General features: G+C 37.9%; 1 protein-coding gene across 8 annotated transcripts in view; it reads right to left on the reverse strand.

Annotated features, from left to right (window-relative positions):
• Window positions 1-15893, reverse strand: part of OPA1 (OPA1 mitochondrial dynamin like GTPase) — a 60546-nt gene extending 44653 nt beyond the window's left edge. For 2 of the 8 annotated variants that reach the window (XM_068953688.1, XM_068953687.1), the window contains exons 1-6: window positions 15727-15893; window positions 12009-12327; window positions 11617-11713; window positions 10289-10396; window positions 8353-8420; window positions 2537-2647 (exon numbers count right to left, since the gene is read on the reverse strand). In XM_068953688.1, the coding sequence (XP_068809789.1) occupies window positions 2537-2647; window positions 8353-8420; window positions 10289-10396; window positions 11617-11713; window positions 12009-12327; window positions 15727-15755 (732 nt within the window). In that variant the 5' untranslated portion in view covers window positions 15756-15893. Of the gene's footprint in view, window positions 1-2536; window positions 2648-8352; window positions 8421-9064; window positions 9119-10288; window positions 10397-11616; window positions 11714-12008; window positions 12328-15726 lie in introns of all 8 variants that reach the window. The other 6 variants (XM_068953693.1, XM_068953691.1, XM_068953685.1 and 3 more) reach the window with 5 other exon arrangements.
• Window positions 15894-19237: the final 3344 nt, after the last annotated feature.

A 19237-nucleotide genomic window follows, 5' to 3' on the forward strand; every position in this document is an offset into this window, starting at 1 on the left:
ACAGCTATTGCTTTCTAACAACCTTTGCCACACATTGTACAAAATAAATGCCTCTGAATATCTGGTACTTTTGAAAGCATATTTTCTATTTTTTTATATTCACTAGCCAGACAATAATTCAAAATTGAACATCTACTGAAGAAGTAACATGATTTCCAATAATGTAACTGAAAAGATCAAAACCCAGCCAAAAGGCATTTAAGCAGCAGCCAAGGAAACTCCTGCTATACAACAAGAATACGCTTTTCTGTTAAATATTTATCACTAGGCTGACACAGCAAAAAAAAAAAAAAAAAAAAAAAAAAAAGAACAGGAGACAATGACATTTTTGCCTTTAATACTCTCTCATGATTATAAGTGAGATGAGTTACTGGTATCTCTCATTATTATTCAATTTACAACGGAAATAGATTTAATATTGAAGAATTAAATTAAAATGGAAAATTCGTAAGTAAATCAGGCAACGGGGACTTTAAAGAATGGCAATGAAATGATCATGTTCTCTAGTAGGCAGGCAAGCAACTGAATTAAGTTATGGAATAAATAAAGCTAATTATGGGGGCATAAATGAACTCAACATAATTCATGCCAAAAGGCCATGAAAACATTTCAATGACAGTAACAATTTCTCCTTCCAAGGGAGAATTTGGATCAATGTTTGGAATCTTTAAGTTATATCCTCATGTCACGGTGTTAAAGAAAATGGTTTACCATCTCTTAATTTGTTTCAAGCAAAAGGATTAGTGTCACAAACAGGACACATTCCTCGTCATTAGACACGTATTCCAAACAGCACACCTGAAAGCTAAATTAGAGTTTTTATATGGAGGGACAGTTAGGTTTTCAACACTGAAAATACACGGAGTACCTGACATTGTAGGACAGGACAGCATTTACAGGGAGAGTCCTTAAAACTATTCTATAATTCCCAAGCGGTGAAATTAGTTGCAAGGAAGTGGTAACAGGGTAGAATTTCCATCAGAAACACATGTAATATCAAGTTCATCTTTTCTTTTTTTCTGATTCCTTTTTGTATGTAGACGCACTTTTAAATATCAAATACTGCATTGCTTTTCCAGTAATTTTTACATATTCATATACTTTATCATAACCTTCAAGCAGCTATTCCAAACTCCAACTTTCTCAATATTCTGTATACAAACTGAAAAAGCCTGAAGGAGTTACCCTCATCAAAAAAAGCAAGTAAACAAACAGGGAATATTTAGATCACTGAAGACACCTAGGCTTTTCTAGTAAAATACTCAACTAGAAGAGAATGAATGCAAGAACAACAACAAAAAAAAGAACAAAAGAATCACTTTTAACTACTTTTATGAGACACCTTTTGAGATGAAGCGTATCTCCAAGGACTGCATTTCTATTATATTTTGTTATACAGTGTTTAGATTCACCACTGAGGATTGAATGCATCAGTGTTATTTTTAAATCTAGAGAGAATAATAGCTAAATAAATTTGGAAAGTGAAATAAAGGGAAAGATCACTTTCACTATCTTTGTTATCATTATTAAAGGAAGAGTATCAGTTTAGAGTAACCAGGGGTTGTAACCCTAAATCATGGTAAGAGAGGAAAATATTTGAATTTGAAATGATTTGCAGTTTCAAAGAACAAAGTGATTGCCTCCAGACCCTCTACTAAAAACGTACTGTAACGTAGCAGCACTGTGTCTAAAAGTTTGATTCACATTTACTGTGATCCTCTTTCTGTGGGATTCATCTTCAGATGTACAGAAGATTAAGTTCTGTATCCACTGTTCAATGCCGAAACTATTCAAAAACATGAGCAATCACAAAGATTTCTTTAGCCAACACAGAAACGTGGTTAAGAATTACGGGTTGCAACAGATTAGACTGCAGAAAGTTTCCCAATTTCGGAGGCATTTCCAATTCATCCCAGTCGCTATATTTCGAGTAAAAAGATTAGAGCTTAAATTAAGTAAAATCATGTGCAACAATCACAGTATACCAAGATTAACTGTGCTTTACAGTAAAGAGTAGGTAAAAACACCTTTGCTGAATATACTGTAGAGACTGTAATTAACAGCAATATTTAAATGTCTGCGCAATATTGCTTCTAAGGAGCTGGTGCCATTATTAGACTGGTAACAGTATAAAGCAGGAAAAGAGGTTCCCAGAGAAATATTGTCTGTAAATGCCTATATTCGTACAAGACATTGCTGCAAGTAACAGCAGAGAAACCAGATTTGACTTGTTTTGACTATTCAAATATTTTCCTTAAATCCATTTTTAACACAAGAATTATAAATATTTTTTTATAGAGGTTGAGAACATACAATTTCAGAAAGAGTTATACAAAGAACTTGTCCTGCTTTTAGCATCATGCTTTAAATGTAATTCGGTTAAACTGAATCAGGACTATATACTTGTAGTAAAGTTGGCTGTAATAATTATTTGGGCCCATGATTTAATTAAAGTTAGACTCTTCTAGCTCAAATGCATGAGGCTGAAGTGTTTGATTAGTGTGAACATAGCACATATTGTCCCTTAAGCCATCACCTTTCGCTTCTGCTGGGAAGGGCCCGTGTTATATTGGCCAGCGGCTCTGCGTGCTTCTTCTTCATGTTGCTGGATTTGTTGTTGTAACAGAATGAGTTCACCAAGCAGGCCCTGCCATGAGTTTATAATAAAAAGGAGAGGAAAAATTTGGGGTTTAAGGAGAACAAAGTTAAACCAAAGGGCATGACATAAAGACAGATAAAAAACAGGAAATGAATGGGTCAGTTCAAACAAAATGGAAATTTTATTTGCAAGATCTCTTGCTAGCTAGCTGGGACTGGATATAGCTAGCAAAACCATGCATTTTGCAAATAAACGCAGAATAAAACAATAACAATTTAGCCACATTTTTATAATAAAATTCAACTTTAAGTCGGCATTTAAATCCTAAAAAAGTTCAACTACTCTGGCTTTAAGATATTTTAAAAGATTTCAGCATCGCATTTCGATTATTCACACCCAAAGTTCTCAAGTATCAGCTGTTTTTCACAACTTAACCATGCAAGTATTGCAAGAGAGCATTGTTGATACGTCACACAAAGTTGTGCACAGCAGCTAATAGGCTCGGTTGTATTGGAAACATGCAAGTTCTTATTTTGGTCTTGCTGTCAGCAGCACAGACGGTTTATCAAAATGTGATTTGTCCTGCTACTTAATGTTCAAACTAGAAGTAATATAGTTTCTGAACCATAAAGAAAATCTCTCCCTAATTCTATAGCATACTGCAGTTTAAATTACTGCTGTCGTAGTCCTTCCTGATCACTTCAAAATCCCTGAAACTCAATGCTTATTTCTTTATTTATTCAGCACTTCTGTGAAGCTCAGTTTTCTTCTCTTCTCCTTCTATATCAAATAATCTTGTAACAGTAAGCTGTCTTTCAAAAAGTTCACGCTAGTTCAGAGATGCTATGCCAGCTTTATTTACAATTTGTTCCAGAGAACATAGTTAGAAGTATTAATGAGATACTTAAATAAAGTTATTTTTAAAATATAATATTTTCCTCATTGAGCAAAACAAAAGGTTTCAAAACATGCATCACAGGAATCAAAACAAATCCTGAAATAAAATTTTCATGTAAAGTATTCCAAGACATCTACGATCAAATTATATGTTTGTTGCACAAAATACACAGGCATGTACACATAAGGATAAACCACACAGGAGAAAATGGATAAAAAAGAAGAGAGATACACTCAAATGATCAAATGTAAACATTTGTTTAAAAAAGTGATTTGAATAGCATTGCAAGAATAGAAAAATCTTCACCTTTGTATTTTATTGAAGCACGTTAAGCATTAATTAATATCAACATTGCTGGACTAGAAAACACATTAAAACTGTGCCAAAAAAGAGATAAAACACAAATGATCAGCCATGCAGTTTCACTTCCATACAACATGGAAGTGAAACATTCTCATGGCTGCACTTACTGTTACAGGTTTAATAGCAGTTCACTAGTTGACAAATAAGGAAATTCTCAATATGACCTGAGAGACTCCCTTTAAATATTACGCTATGAGACAGGCCCAGGAAAAAACACTGACCAAAATCTGCTATAAAGACCTTTCAGCATTTAACAGGCACTGTAACAAAAGTTGTGTCATCAACTGTAACGCTGTTCAATGGGCAATTACTTTCAAGGATATTTAGTCCATATGCCTTCTTAAGTACGAAAAACCCTCTAGAAATAAAATTAACCAATTTAATAAAACATTCAAGTTTAAAAAGGGGATACAAAAGGCTAAGGTTGCTTTTCAATAACACTCTCGTCCTTTTTGCGCATATAAGTCAACAGTGTTACTTCCTTTGCTTTTCTATTTCCTTACTCTATCAGTTACACTTAAAAAAGCCCAACAACCCTTGAGCAGCATAAAACAGTACACGCAATATCTACGCTGGTATGAACCAAAACACAAAACAAAAATGGTTACCTCCCTCTCACTGGACATTACCACTGTTTCCCCCCACCAAATCAACCATTCCAGTGTAAAACTGTACTTATTTTAAAGAATTTTATCTAGGAAAAAAAAGCAATGCTGATTAATGGATTTAAAATAACAAACTGTCTAAAAATATAATCTTATTCTCATTATCAAAGAAAATCTAAAGGGAAATAACACTAATTGACATACTTGTAGAGTGACAGACTCCGCAAAGACAGCAAGAGAATGCACATGCATGATAAATAAGACGAAATAAGGCAAAACAAGCGCTTACACTCCAATTGCCTATACCTTTTTTTAATAAAAAAGCCAAAGGCATTATTTTACATTAAGCGATAGTATACTGCAGGTCAATTGAGTAGGACTATCTCCTAAAAAGTTCATGACTACAGCATTTATGTTCCATTTTCAAAAGCAATTAAGGCCCAGTTGCTACTTAGATCTTTAACATTATCTCCTTCCATTAGCTCCCACTGAGTTCAGTGAGATCACTCGAGAGAAAAGTTAAGCCACATGAAAGCCCTGCAGGAAAAAGAATTAAATACTGAAGAAGAAAAAGAGGAGAAATGATGATGAAGTTATTTACCCAGAATACTTAGCATGAAAATCTTCAATATTAGGTTGAGAATGTAACTGTACAATGAAGCATAGCAAAGAAGAAATTAAGTAAATTTTGCTGCCTACCTTGCACAAAAGATTAAAATAAATGACATTTAAACAAAAAAAGATTAAAAAATCCTATTGTGACAGATAAGCTGTTGGCTAAACACAGATTACTTGCAAATGGCCTTAGAACTTAATGAGCAGGAATTCACAAGGACATGAGCACCAATTTTCTCATCTGTGTTGTGTATGTTTTGGAAGGCTACTTATATTACTAAAATAGCTATGCCTGACATCTATAACTTCCTTACACAGTAGTGGTATTGTCAACACCTGAGATGTCCTGACTTGGAGCACAAAATATTTTCTTTCTGGTCTTTGAGAGCCATTTATTTGTTAATGTAATTAGCTCAAACTTTTTTTTTTTTTGCCTACAAATAACATCAGCATGTAGTTTTTTTATTTTTCCTTACAAGTAGTTCTGAAGTGACATGCATTGAAGACTATTGAATTATCATTCTCAACCTAATTTATTTTTTTTTGTATGCGTGCAGACACAAAATGCAGGTAAGACGGTGCAGACCTTTTATGTTATCAAAATTACAAAATACATATTTTACATAGAACCCTGCAGTTTGGAACTGAAGCTGCTTGAGAAGGACTTAAGGGTGCTTACTAACCTAGGATTGAGACTAAAAGGAACAACAAAGATTGTATAGTTTCCTTTATTTTCCTACACATTTGGACACCTGCCAACCAAAGTCCAGGGAAATAATTAGTAGAGAGGTTGTCCTTAAGAACTTCTTAATCGCCGGCAACTTATCAACACAAAAATGAAAGTTAATGAAAAAAATCTTACAAGACTTTTTTGAAAGATACAATAGATGCTAGACAGACTATTTCATAGAACTGGAACACAGTCGTAGTACAACATTATTTTCAGGTGTATCTGAACCGCTACCTAAGGGATATAACTGTTATCTGAGTTTCTTCTACTTATTGCAGGTGACCCTCTGCTGGCAGATGAAGGCAGTATAAGTATTGCCAAATCCTTAATAGTGAATCACATTGTCCAAGACATGATATTTTATCAAAGTATCAAAAGTATAGATAGAAAGGCTTGTTTTGCCAGTTTTGAATAATTCACACTGAACTATTCATTCATCTACCGTTTAAGTCTCAGATCAATACTTGAGTCACATTTCTCACACCTACTTCATCACAGCTATAATGACTACAAGTTTTCTTTAAAACCTAGGCTGAGCTACAGAATTTGCTTGCTGTAAGATGGAGCTGAAGCTCTTCAGGGAGATTTTCTTAAGATTAGCAACATAAGCAATGTAAGGTCATTTTCCAAGGAGCAAATGCTGCCATTACAGTAACAGTCTGAACTAGTCCCACAGTACAAAACAGATACAATACAATAAAATACTTCACTACAATACAGCTTTATAACTGTCTTCTCTCCTCTTCCTCTTAAAAGAAAATTTCTTATTTAATCCAGGTAGAAACTGATTTAAACCCCATTTAATCACTTATCTGAACACTGCTGTAATTAATCATTTCTGACTCATCCTAGAGGAAGATTTTAGAGCCTCATCTTAGCATAATGCCCAATAACAACTCTACAAAGCACTCTTCCAAATAAGAAATTCTTAAATCTTTATCCAGTTACTGATCTTTTCTCAAAGAAACCTGGCTCATCAGCCATCAGACATACTTAATATCAAGCTATAGCATTTTATGCGTTCATACAATCACAATTCTTAAACTAGCATTGATTGGAAGTGGAAAGCATTCTGTGAAGAAAGGTGATCTAATTGATTGTCTAGAAGATGAATATAATTTGGCTCGACAATAAACTAAGTGATTATTCTATGTTAGCTATTCATAAGTAAAGTGCCTGGTTTGAAACATGAGCATAAAAACTGAATATACTGACCGGCAAAACACCACTTCGAAAGCATAACATCCTGGATATAATTGGAATAACAAAAATTAATATCCTAGACCAAGTTTTGTAAATCTTATTGGTTTAATAGGGGCTGCTACTCCCTCTTTCAGCCAAAGTTTTTTTGGCAAAATTAAAATGTAGTGGTCACTGAATTTGAAAAAACAGAATAGTTAAGTATTAATGACATTAGTGGCACTCAGCACAAAACTGAGCTAATTCAGCCACCGAAGACAATAAATTAAGATAAATATTCTTCAAAAATCAATAGTAATTTTTTAAACAGTGAAGTCTGTACTAAGCCATCTATCAAGAAAAAACAAAATATAAATGCGCAGCTTGCTGACAAGGGGGTGAGAAAAAGCTGTATTTATTTCTAATGTAGAAATCGGTCACTGTTCCAAAAGGAAAAATTGACTATAAAAAGTGGTCTTTGTATAGGTTTCACTATATATTGACATGCAGAATTAACATAGACCAAATACATACATGTCTGAATATGCAGAATCGTCTTTCATGTAAAACCTCATTTACAGGTTAGCAAACGCTGGGAATTCGTCAGTTGCAAACATAAATAGGATACTTTACAAATTTCCCAATATATATATTGCTGTTGTTCCAATTTGTTTAGAAATTTTTAAAATGTACAGAGGCAAAACGAAAAGCCTTGCCATTTAGCAATTTAATGGAAATAAGATCTGCTATTCATGAGAGCAAAATATTAAATTTCTTTACCGAAAAGAAAAAAGGGTAAAATTATTAGTTATCAAAATATAGTAAAAATTGTTTCCAGAAAATGTTAAAAAAAAAGTTGTATAGACTTTCTAAATGAAGAAAGTAAAAGGACAGAGTGCTTTAGGAAATACAAGCGTTTTATTAAGACAAAGATCCACATATAAGAATCACAAGACTGAAAATGCCAATGGAAAGGCGTTTGCAAGTGGAAGAGCTTCAAAATAACTATAAAAGCCTAACCCAACATCAGTAAGAAGCTCTAAGCTCAAGTGCCACTAGGAACGTGTCTTGGAAAATTACATATGCACACAGGATACTTAAAAGGACATGTTTATCACAATCCAAGGTCTTGAGAATGTAATTTTGAAAGATATTTATGATTGCTTTGTATTTTCTTTATCACAAAATATGTTGTCATTACACTGTTTATATATTAAAAACATCAATGTAGCCTCAAGCCATTTTCAAGGATAAACTCTATTCATGCTGCTTTGAATAAATATCCACAACTAGATCCTGAAGCACTTTTTTAAAAAAATACCTGATGGCAAGACATTTTTGTCTTTGAAAGAGAATAATTTACCTTCTTGTACTGCTTGTCATTTTCATATCCCTGGTCTGTAGCTCTGAATGCTGTTTCTCCTGGAGAACCTGGGACATAATTACAGAAACTCATTAGAACATCCAAAATGCACTCTAAAATTCTCAAACTACAACTAATCAATATAAAATAAAAGTTTAAACTCATAAGTATTGTAACATCAATAATGTTTGAAACTGCAATCAACCCAATAAGATTTACCATATGTAAAGAAATTGAAAAAGAAATTCAGTTTAAAATTCATCTGAAAAATGTGTAACCAATCCAGTTTGAGACTCAATGAAGTTGTTATAACAAGGGAATAGGCAACTTCAGCTAGACTATTTACATTCTGAAAGCATTTCTTTAAGTGAATACATTTTGTTAGACAACAGATCATAGTACCAATTCCATTTTGTAATGAGAAAAAGAATACTCTTTCCTATTGCAAAGCCATAGGTTTTCCAAGCAAGCTTCTGAAAAACGTCTGAAATAAAAGTCATCTGCTAAGGACTGTGGCAGAGAAACATCAACTATTCATTTGCACTGCAGAATCTCTGTATCTTAGAGCAATTGGATGATATTTCTAAATCAATATTAAATTACTGCAAATAGTTTTGTTTACATTGCTATTCACTCCCTCTTAGTATAGCAGCGTTCTAAGAATTTGCTTTAAATATGCAGGTTAAGGGCAGTAAAAACGGCTTTTACACACCTAACAACAGAAGCAGATCAGAAGCTCCTGTGACTTCACTAACCAAATTGTAACCTGTGAAAAATCAGCAGAAGAGGGGAAACAAAAATTATAAATACAAAACAAAATGCAAAACAAAGATGAGGGATCTTTGTCTTATTTGGAGGACCACACAACCGTAAACGGCAACTATGCCCATGTGAGTACGATAACAAATTCCATTATGATAGGTAACATCTCTCAGTCCCAGGTAATAATATACTACTAATTTAAACAGCCAAAATACATAAGAGTGTCATCTACTGGTCACTCTGTTTAACTTGATCCCTACTTAGGTGCGTTCTGACTCTCATAATAAGATGAAAAAAAACTAATCCCACAACAAACACGCTTAGGGCAACAACTATGCCACCTCATAGACATGATCTTTCATGAACACAAATTTAAGCGGTTTTGTAATTATTTAGGAAGGATCTTTCACTCTGCTACAAGAATGATTGGGTGAAATTTTGAGCTGTACTAAAGTAGTAAGATATGAAGATCAAAACAATCATTTCTAGTTTTTAAAAAGAAGTATAGTGATCAGGAACCTATTATCTAAATCTCCTAAAACTTGGAAAACACTTAGTCTACTAGTACACGGACGCACTGCATTGACAATACATCCCACAGTTTTTTCTGGAGGATTTTAGAACTCCTACACACTCCTGTGGTCTGCTGTCCCAGAAATGCAGCCCCTACCTAAGCTAAAACTTCCAGTAGGTCCTTCTGTAGCTGCATCCAAATGAAAAATACCGCTCAACTCAAAAGAATACCTTAGTTATAAATCTCTTATTTCACACGCTTCCAACATTAAGAACCATGGTTATTTAATAATCCAGCCCTGTCCTCTTGTAACAGCTATAGTGCTTTACTGTTCAGTGCCAATCTCACCTTCTCCAAACTCCAGCTGCACACCTTCAGCTCTCTGAAAAACACCTAGCTTTCAACCTACTTGTTTAGAGTTGAACAAGAATTCTGCTTTTCTCTTCAGTTATACATTTTGGTCTTCAGTACTTACTAGTAGAATTCTTGCTTTTAAAAATACACTTACCTGTGTCCAAAACACTTTCAGATGAGATATTCAATGAAAGGCATGCATTTTCAGGATCCTCTTTCTTTTAGTGCCTAAAGACATATCTGTGACCTCATCTTGTAATAATATACCTTTTCAAAATTAAAACTAAGCCGAAAAATTGTTCTCACCAGGAGAAAAAAATCCTTTCAGTGAAGTGAAGCTCTCTCCAATCTTGTCAAAGTCAGGCAGAAGTTTGGCAAGGTCATCTGCATCAGGAAGGGCTTTGATAAGTTTATCTAGGAAAACAGGGTAAGTTTACATTAGTAAGAACTAATGAGTGTTTTTTCTATTATTTTCTGTTAACAAGAACAGCTTAGGCTGTCAAACCTAGCAATTGTTTTAGTATATGGCTTTTTTTGGTTTTGTTATCAAAATATAAAGTATCTTTCCGTATGCACCTCCCCTCCCCCCACCCATTACTGTTGGGAAACATTATCAAATCTGAAACCCAATTCCTTTTCTAGACTTTGAACTTGCTGATAACTTAGTTGCCTTAGGTACTTTAAAATTCCGTAAAACTTATTGCTACTTTTCACCATGTTTGATGCATTATTCCTCCACCTGCTTTGGAAAGGGTGTTTTTAAATTACAGGACACCATAACTGCAGCCACTCTGAATACGTTTTAGGAAAAGCTTACTTTTTCAATTTCATATATAAGCCGATTTTGTAGTCCTTTAGAAAATCATATTAGTTTTACACCACTACACAAGTGTGGTATTCACTGACAATATAAACAAGAAACATTTGTCTGTTATTCAGTCTTTACATTTAAGATTATCTATACAACATTCATACATGTAGTGGAAGCCTTCATAAAGATTTTTAAAAAATTAACACCACCTTAATACCCTGCATATATAAGAAGCAACTCCACGTTTGTTTCTTTACATTTCTATCTTTCATTGGATACCACGTGCTAGAAAACTACTGTAAACAGAAGATTCAGAAAAATAAAATTTAAGGTTCTCTATTTCTTTATTCTGTGTTTTCAAGATAATTTTGTAGCTACGTAGCTTCACTGTTTCTTTCGCATTTTCAGTTAGATCTGTTAATTATACATGTCTTACTTCTCTATTTATATATTTTTTTTCCTGTAGGCATCACCCATATAGAAAGAAAGTACTTCTGCCAAAAACTGCAAAAAACCTAAGTCCCCCATTCATGCTGGAAGTCTCCTTTGAATAATGTTAGAAAGTTCATGGCTGAATGAAAGGATTGAGTACACTGTCAAACTACAGGATAGATTATGGAATGCCATGCTAAATGATGCTTAGTTTCTTCCTGCAGAAACATTGGTACAAATACCTTGGTAAAACGCAGTCCAAACCCTTTAACAATACAAGTTCACTCAAACTAAGCTATGAAAATACTATTCCATTGGAGAGAGGCATTGAGAACCTATGTCTTATGCACTAGTCTTTAGGTACAGAGTAATATTTTAGCTTTTGTGATACCAAAGTCTATATGTTCATCAAGCTCCCAAATGAAGTCAGGAACAATCCACTTATATTCATCAAGATCAGGCATCATGTCCTTCCACTGATCATATGTCTAATATGAAAAGGAAAAAGAAAGCAGTAGAAAAAGAAGACGTTATAGATAAGTATATGAGGACATCTATTGAAAATATTACATCAATTAATATAAAATATACTAACCCACCACCTTTTACCATACTACTTGGGTCCTTTTCAATCTATTCTGGTTCTCTAAACAACGTGTTTTATTTTCACTTATCTCAAACTCTTACTGTCTTTATTTAATCGAACAATGATATTCCAAAAACACTGTTCTGAAATGCAACGACCAACATAAAATGCATAAAATAGCCTCCACAGATAAATACCTTCTTAGCTGTATAACCACCACCTACAGCAGATCCTAATATAAGATAGCGAAGTTTGAGAAGTCTTGAAGCTAGTCTAGCTAGCCAAAAGTTCCTCTGGGACTGGAACCCATATTTTACATACAAAAGTTTTGTTTTCCTTATGGGAAGACGATTAAGAGAAGAGAACAGCTGAACAGATATCCTTAGCGGAGGTCTTTGAAATTTTGAACTCGGATAGTAGGGATGATGTACACTTCGGGAAACAAGATGCAAGTTTTGAAGTGGTGATTTTCTTTTTATTCCATTGCTGCTATTTGCTAGACTCCGGCAGATGACGCTAAGAAAAAGAAATAAAAACTCTTAAGTAACAGATGTCCTCACACACCATTAACTCGATAACCTATTTAGAAGCATTTCACATTACTTTTTAGCTGGTTACAGGTAAATTAGAGCACCACTCTAACTATACGATTTCCAGTTGTCATTGCTTTGCAACAAGGGGAAAAAAGAAAAGCTGCAACAGTGTTAACAGGTATACCATATGTAGTGATCACAGAAAGAAAACCTTAAATATCATTTACTAAGTTTGTTGTTGAGTGAATTTAACTTCCACACTGAATTAAGGCAAATTAAACGTTTGTGGTAAAACATTTTTTTGGTAAACAGGGGCCTAGAGTCCACAGAAGACTATGATTGGCTTGCAACACAAAAAAAAAAAAAAGCATAACAGTTTTATCTATCTTGTTAAACAAAGTTAATTTTAGAGAACATTAAGTTTGCAGAGGACTCTCTACGTTCAAAAACCAATACACAGATGAAAATTCCTTTTGCAAAATGCATTGATTTTTTGGCAGAGTTGGCTCTCCCTTGCAGCTGAAGGAACTAGATGATATCTTTCAGTTTCTTTCACTCTTATTTTCTGCGGTTCTAAGATTATAACATTATTGTTTGGTCTTAGGTCATGCGTAGACAAAATAATTTCTGGACAGGGCTGCACTGTGGTTGATGTAGGTTCAAAAGACTAACTCATATTTATGCAGGATGGAAAATTTCAGCCTCAACGATTTGTGTTTGGCAAAATAAAAACAAGGTTCAGTGATGAAAAGCACTAATGCTGCCCATAATAAAACACACCTATAAGCTGGAATAAAGCTCATACTTTCAATTACTTTCAATTTCTACTGTACTTTCAATTCACTACTGTATGCATACCTGAGGAATCTGTGATAGCTTTGCTAGTCTAGAGAAAAGTCAAGAGATCTGAAAAAGGTAATTTCTTCTATACTAGTCCTTTCTCACCATGTCAGAGTGGTTAATATTAAAGCATTCAAAGAATGCAAAATATGAGTGAAGTAACAGTTCTTGAAATTAATGCTTCTTTCTTGATTTTTTTTCAAGGTTTTGAACATTATCAAGTATATTTACTTACAAAGGGGAAAAACATAAAAGAGGAAAGCACTTCATCCCATTGAGAGGGGAAACAATTTTAAATGATTTAGGATAATGAGGTGAATAAAGACAGCTTAAACAAAATACATAAATGAACTATATGAAATGGAAAACATTACAAGATTTTCTAATCATGTACTCCATAATCTGTGCAGTTCTTTGCCTTGAGATTTTCTGGGTACCTAAGGGAGCTGATTATATGACGTTGTCTTTCACAGGGATATTCTTATATGCCCAGACAACTGGAATAGCCCTGTTATAAAAGTGCTTTTGATGCAGGAATTGAACTTTTATAGATGGAAGATAAGTTAAATATCAGAATTATGTTTATTAAGACATTTTCTTCTCTTAACAGGCCAACTCCAATAACATCTACATATAGAAATTGTCGTTAGGGTAACAGAAGGCTTGAAAGAAGGTAACTCCACGGTTTGTTGTTATGAAATTCCTCTTTCATAAACGCCAACATGATTCGGAAATTTATCCTCCTGCTGCTGTAACTCTTTATACTGTATAGGAGGCTGTGCTTCTGCAATAAAAGCTTAATATCTAGCAAGAGCATAATAAGCAGGAGCAGGATAATCCCTCAAGTGTCCCTCTGACAAGACAGTCAAAAATTAACTACAGATAATACCAATAAAAAGTGGCTATATGACAACAACAACAAAATGAAAGTGCCTCCACACTAGAAATGCTTCAATTTCTGCTTTTGAAGCCAATTTTTGATAAAGTTGTGGTAAGCCCATAAGAAGTAGGTGGATAATTGTGCCTCGCTTCCTTTGCTTTGGCTGTCACTGTTATTACATGGACATTTAGTCCTTTCAATAGAAGTCAAGCGGTAGTATATACTCTGATAGTTATTTCTCATTATTAGTCTTCATCTAGATTAAAGGAATTGCTTTTAATTTTATCTAACTACACTTCTTTGTCTATGATTGTTCTATTAAACATAGTGTCTTTTATAACACTCATTCTGCACGATTAACTTGTCCATAAAGTTGAGTTCCATCCCAAATTGCTATGGCAAGAATTCGATCAGCAACTGCATTGCCTTTTGAATGTCATCTCACACATCAAACCTCACATGCTTTAAAAGCACATATAAAATTTTATATTTCGTGAAAATAAACCTCTACTTGATCATTGCACCAAAATTTCATTTCCTTCTTCCTTTTCTTCTCTCGCTGTAATAAATTACTGATGAAAGCTGACAAAAGAATCATATTAAGACCTTCACTGAAAAACGCTGTTAGGTGGAAAAGGGAACCAAAACAATGATGTCACATAAAATGTTTGAGCCATCCTCAATTTAAGGCCTCTAGAAAGCTGTTTTTAATAAAACAAAGTCAGCTTTCTGGACCCAACTAGCTCTGCCATTAGAATCTGCCTGATCCCAAGCCAGTAACCAGAGTACTTTGGCGCTGCACAGAGCTAACAGACCGCTTCTTCTTATCTTACCAGGTGTCTATTACTGTGATAGCCATATGTTCCATCTGGAAACCATAATACCTACATTCTATGCATACTGATCCATTTAAAGAGTTAAACTATAAATCTCACCTCAGCTGGGACAAAGCTTCTGTAAAGTTCAGTGTTATACATCTCTAATAGCTATGACTGCAAAGTAATCTTTGAAATGTAATCAAACAGAAATCATTGTAGTATTTTCTTTATGAGTCAGTGCTAGACAGCACTTATATTCCTACTACTGCTCCCAAATCTTCAGGGAAACGGTGCAAGATTACAGACCACGCAGTTTCACAGCTCCTGCCGGGAATTATCCAGGAAATCACCGAAAAATAACATGAACGTAAGGCAGCCTCTGGAGAAGGCAGCCACCAAGACAGCCGGCACTCGCTAGGGCAGGGATGTGGGAGACGACCGGCTCCCTCCCACCTCCCGGCCACTGTCCTGGCGGCAGCCCGTCCCCCCGCCAGGCCTCGGGGCCACCAGGCGGCCTCCCCGCCGCTCCCTCCCCGGCCCGCAGCGCGGCTCCCGCCGGGCAGCCCCTTCCCACCGCCGCGGAGGCCCGCGCGGTGCTTCCCGTTCCCTTCACGGCCCGCTCGGCCGCGCGACGACGCCGAGGACCCGCGGGTAAGAAGCGGCGTGAGGGCCGCCGCAGGCCCCGGGCAGAGCTGCCAGGCCCTCGCTCGGCCCTGCCGCGCCGCACGGGCCGGGCCTGGCCCGGCCCAGACCCGGGAGCGGGGCCGCGCCGCAGCCCCCGCGGGCCCGGCCGCAGCCTCCGCGCCCGCCCGCCCTGACCCCTGCCACGGCCCGCCCCGCTCACCAAGCCGCCGCGGACCGCGTCCGCCACATCCTAACGGCCGGGAGGGGGCCGCACTCAGCCCGCCCGCCGGAGCTGCGCCGCGCCTGGCGCCCCGGGCTGCCGCGGGCAAGGGCAGGCGGGAGCCGCCGCCGCCGGGCTGACAGGGCTGCCGCCGCTTCCGGCCTCCGCGGTCCGCGCCGCCGGGCCCGGCTGGCAATGGCTCCTGCGCGCGCAAAGGTTCCGGGCGCTGAGGCGGCGGGGACGGGTTTCGGGGGAGCACCGCTGCCCCGACGGGGACGGGGACGGGGACGGGGACGGGGACGGTGCGGGAGGAGGAGGAGGAGGAGGAGGAGGAGGGGAGAGGGTTATGGCCCCCGCCAGAGCAGGGCATCGCGTCGCCTCGCTTCACGGCCACCCTCACACCCCAGCGACGGCAGGGCCAGGCCTCAGCGCCTCGCGCTGCCGCCAGCCCCAGCCCAGGCCCTCGGCGGGGAGGCCTGCGGCTGTACCCCCCCGCCCCAGCCCTGCCTTCGGGCTCTTGCCTCGCTTAAATAAGTTAAAACCTCCCCAATGAGTTCCCAGCCGCCGCAGCTCTAAGGAAGCGGGCCGCAGCCTCGCCTTGGCAGCCGAGGAGCGGGGCGAGGCAGTCGCGGCCCCTGGGGATGGCTGGTGTTTTGCGGGCAAGGCCAGGTGGAAGCGGGAGGAGGACGGCGACCGGCCGGCGGGTCTGCCTGCCCGCCCTCGGCCAGTTAGGTCTTTTCCCAGAGGTGTGTGTCGTACCTGTTCGTAAAGACCTTTGGCGCTGGAGGTTTGCCAGGCGATGCCGGCGCTTGCTGACTTTAGCAGAAAGTTTTCCCTCCTGCCTAATTTGGATCTTCCTTGCAGCAAGTTAACGCTATGCACAATGAACATGGAGAGCATTGCTTTCTTCTCTGCAGCTGACGTTTACATATTTGAAGACTGTTGTATTTCTTCTCAGTCTCCTCTTCTTTAGATTAAGCAACCCTAAGTCCTTCTTCCTTGTAGATCACGTTTCCTGAATCCTTTCTCATTTTTATCTGTGCTGTCCTGTGGACTGTCACCAGCTGGTTCACATCTTCCTTGCTGTGCAACGCCCAGAACAGAGCACCGTGCTCCAGCTAAGCAGAAGAAGTGATTTGAGGTGTATTATAGGTCATACTTTTGTTTAAATGGTGTGACGTTTGCCTTTTTCAGAGCAAAATAACTTGCACAAGGATGACATAACACATGCGTGTGTTTTCAGGACTGAGAGCAAAATTGTAGGGATGAGGTGAGGCACATATTTTTCTCATGCTTGCTTTCTCTTGGATTTATTTATTTATTTAGACTTTTTAGGGGTTGTCTTTGTTTTGACTCCTATCTTTGCTTTTGTATTTTAATTGACCAGTTGCTGTTGTGATTTATATCCATTCTCTAGGCAAATTTCAATTTAAAAATAGGAATGATGATACTCCGTAGGAGATAATACAAATAACTGGTTTAATTTATGAACTAATCTGAAATAATTATTTTGAACAATAGAGGGCATCAGTTCACTAAAGGTTCCATATTTAGGAAGTTTTAGAGGAATTTTCTCCATGAAATTGAAACTGAACCTCCTTCAGAAAATGAACGAAACCCACCATCTTCATTGGTTCTGGCTTAACATATTTTACCAGAATATTGATTAATATATGTCAGGTTGCCAAACTATAGCAGTAATAAAGTTTTATGCCTTTAATTTGTTTTTCCTTTGTTTTCAGTTATGAAAATATAAATCTCCCTAGTAAGGGTGTTCTGTAGGAGCAGAGTTTTATACAGAAGCTGAACTAAGCCTATAGACAGTGAGTGGATTGGATGAGTCTTGATCCTTCCCTGGAGACCCAGGTGTGGTGGACTATTCTGCATGCAGCTCATCTCTCCCCTGCGTGAAAGGGCAGCCCAGGGACCACTACTGCATCCTATTCCTCTCCTACGGACAATACAAAGAGCAGGGCTGACATTTGTGAACGCAGCAAAAGCTGACCAGGCAGAAAAAGCACATGTGGCAGTCCTCTCTAACCCTCATCTCCCAAAATGATGAGTCATTTCCCAAAGTCGTCAATCTGCTTTGGAAAAGGTACCTTTGTTGTTGTTTCCTGTGTTTTATAGCTTTTCGATAGCACATATCAGCCTTGCCTTTTAATTAGAATTATCATGACTGAACTTTATTGCATTCTTTGTTTTTATTTTTCAATTTAAAATTGGATATAATGCTCCATGTAATAACTGGAATTCGTATTACTAGGTCTCAGAAGAACAAAAGGAAAAACTGAAAGTCTCCAAGCAAGTCTCAGAGTTGCTGTGGGGAGAAGGAAGAGGTAGCACTGAAGCTGGGGTGTGGAGAGTGCCTTGTTCCCCCTCAATCTTCTGGGAGTAAATCACAGTTAATACAGGTTAGTACAGTTATATCCTTTCCCATCCCACCTCTGGTCTGAGTTCCTGTAGGAAGTGTGCTAGGTGGCAAGACCAAACAGTTTAGATCCAATTCAAACTGCTTGTCACCTGCATCTTCCTGATGGAATTGTCTCTGTGCTGCACACAGGCACGCATCTGGTTTGCAGATCTGTCACTGGTCCACGTTATCAGCAATGGGTAACTTTTCTCGTGTTAATTAGCCTAGCTCCCTCATTTTCTCTTCTCTCTTCTCTACGTTTCTCCCATTTCATTTCTCTGCATCTTCCAGTCCTGCTCACTGCAGGAAATAGGTATCGGTTTGTCTCTTTCCTGGTGCTTGAGATATTTAGGATTTGTACAAGCCAGTGCCTCGTGGGAATAAAGTGTTGATGAAAAGGAGCTAACTTGACACCTCTTCATCCGTCTGTTTCAGTTGCTTTAGAAATATTTTAGTTTCTTTAGCATATTTCGGGAAGACAGGTTTTCCTCATTCCTGCAATATTTGGTGTGTAACTTTTTAAAAAATAGCCAAGAACAAGGAAGTAGTAACAAGAGTGAGAATGAATCACAAGACTAATAAACAAATGCAGCCAGGCACTAACAGCAACAACAAAAAAAATAAGGGGTAGAACCCTCAGTGCTACTTTTCTTCTTACTTCCTTTTGGCCCTGATTTGGAGGGCAGAGGGACCTGTCTCTAGCTCACTGACATCAGTGGGGAGCTCCCTTTTCCCCAAGAGGGAGTACGCTTTGCAAAGCTGTGCGCTGAGGTCAGAAGACATTGTGTGTGATGATATTAATAATGAATGAAAATACTGGTCGCAGATCCTACATAGTTGGATCCTGACACACAGACAGTGCATGAATCCTCCTGCACAAACTGGGACCGCTCTTTGCAATTCCAGAGCTTACATTTTTCTGTATAGAATATGAGGGGATCACAGCTGGACTCTTAATTCAGGCAAGTTGCTAAGAATATAACAATAGCAATGCCTGATTTCCGTCTCATGTGGACAGACTCCCTAGTCCCCAGTGATTTAATAATCTCTCGATTCCGCTCTTGCCCTCCCATGAAAGCTGTTTGCCAACAGCACTTG

Source organism: Struthio camelus, chromosome 9 (assembly GCF_040807025.1).
Source record: "Struthio camelus isolate bStrCam1 chromosome 9, bStrCam1.hap1, whole genome shotgun sequence".
NCBI lineage: Eukaryota > Metazoa > Chordata > Aves > Struthioniformes > Struthionidae > Struthio > Struthio camelus.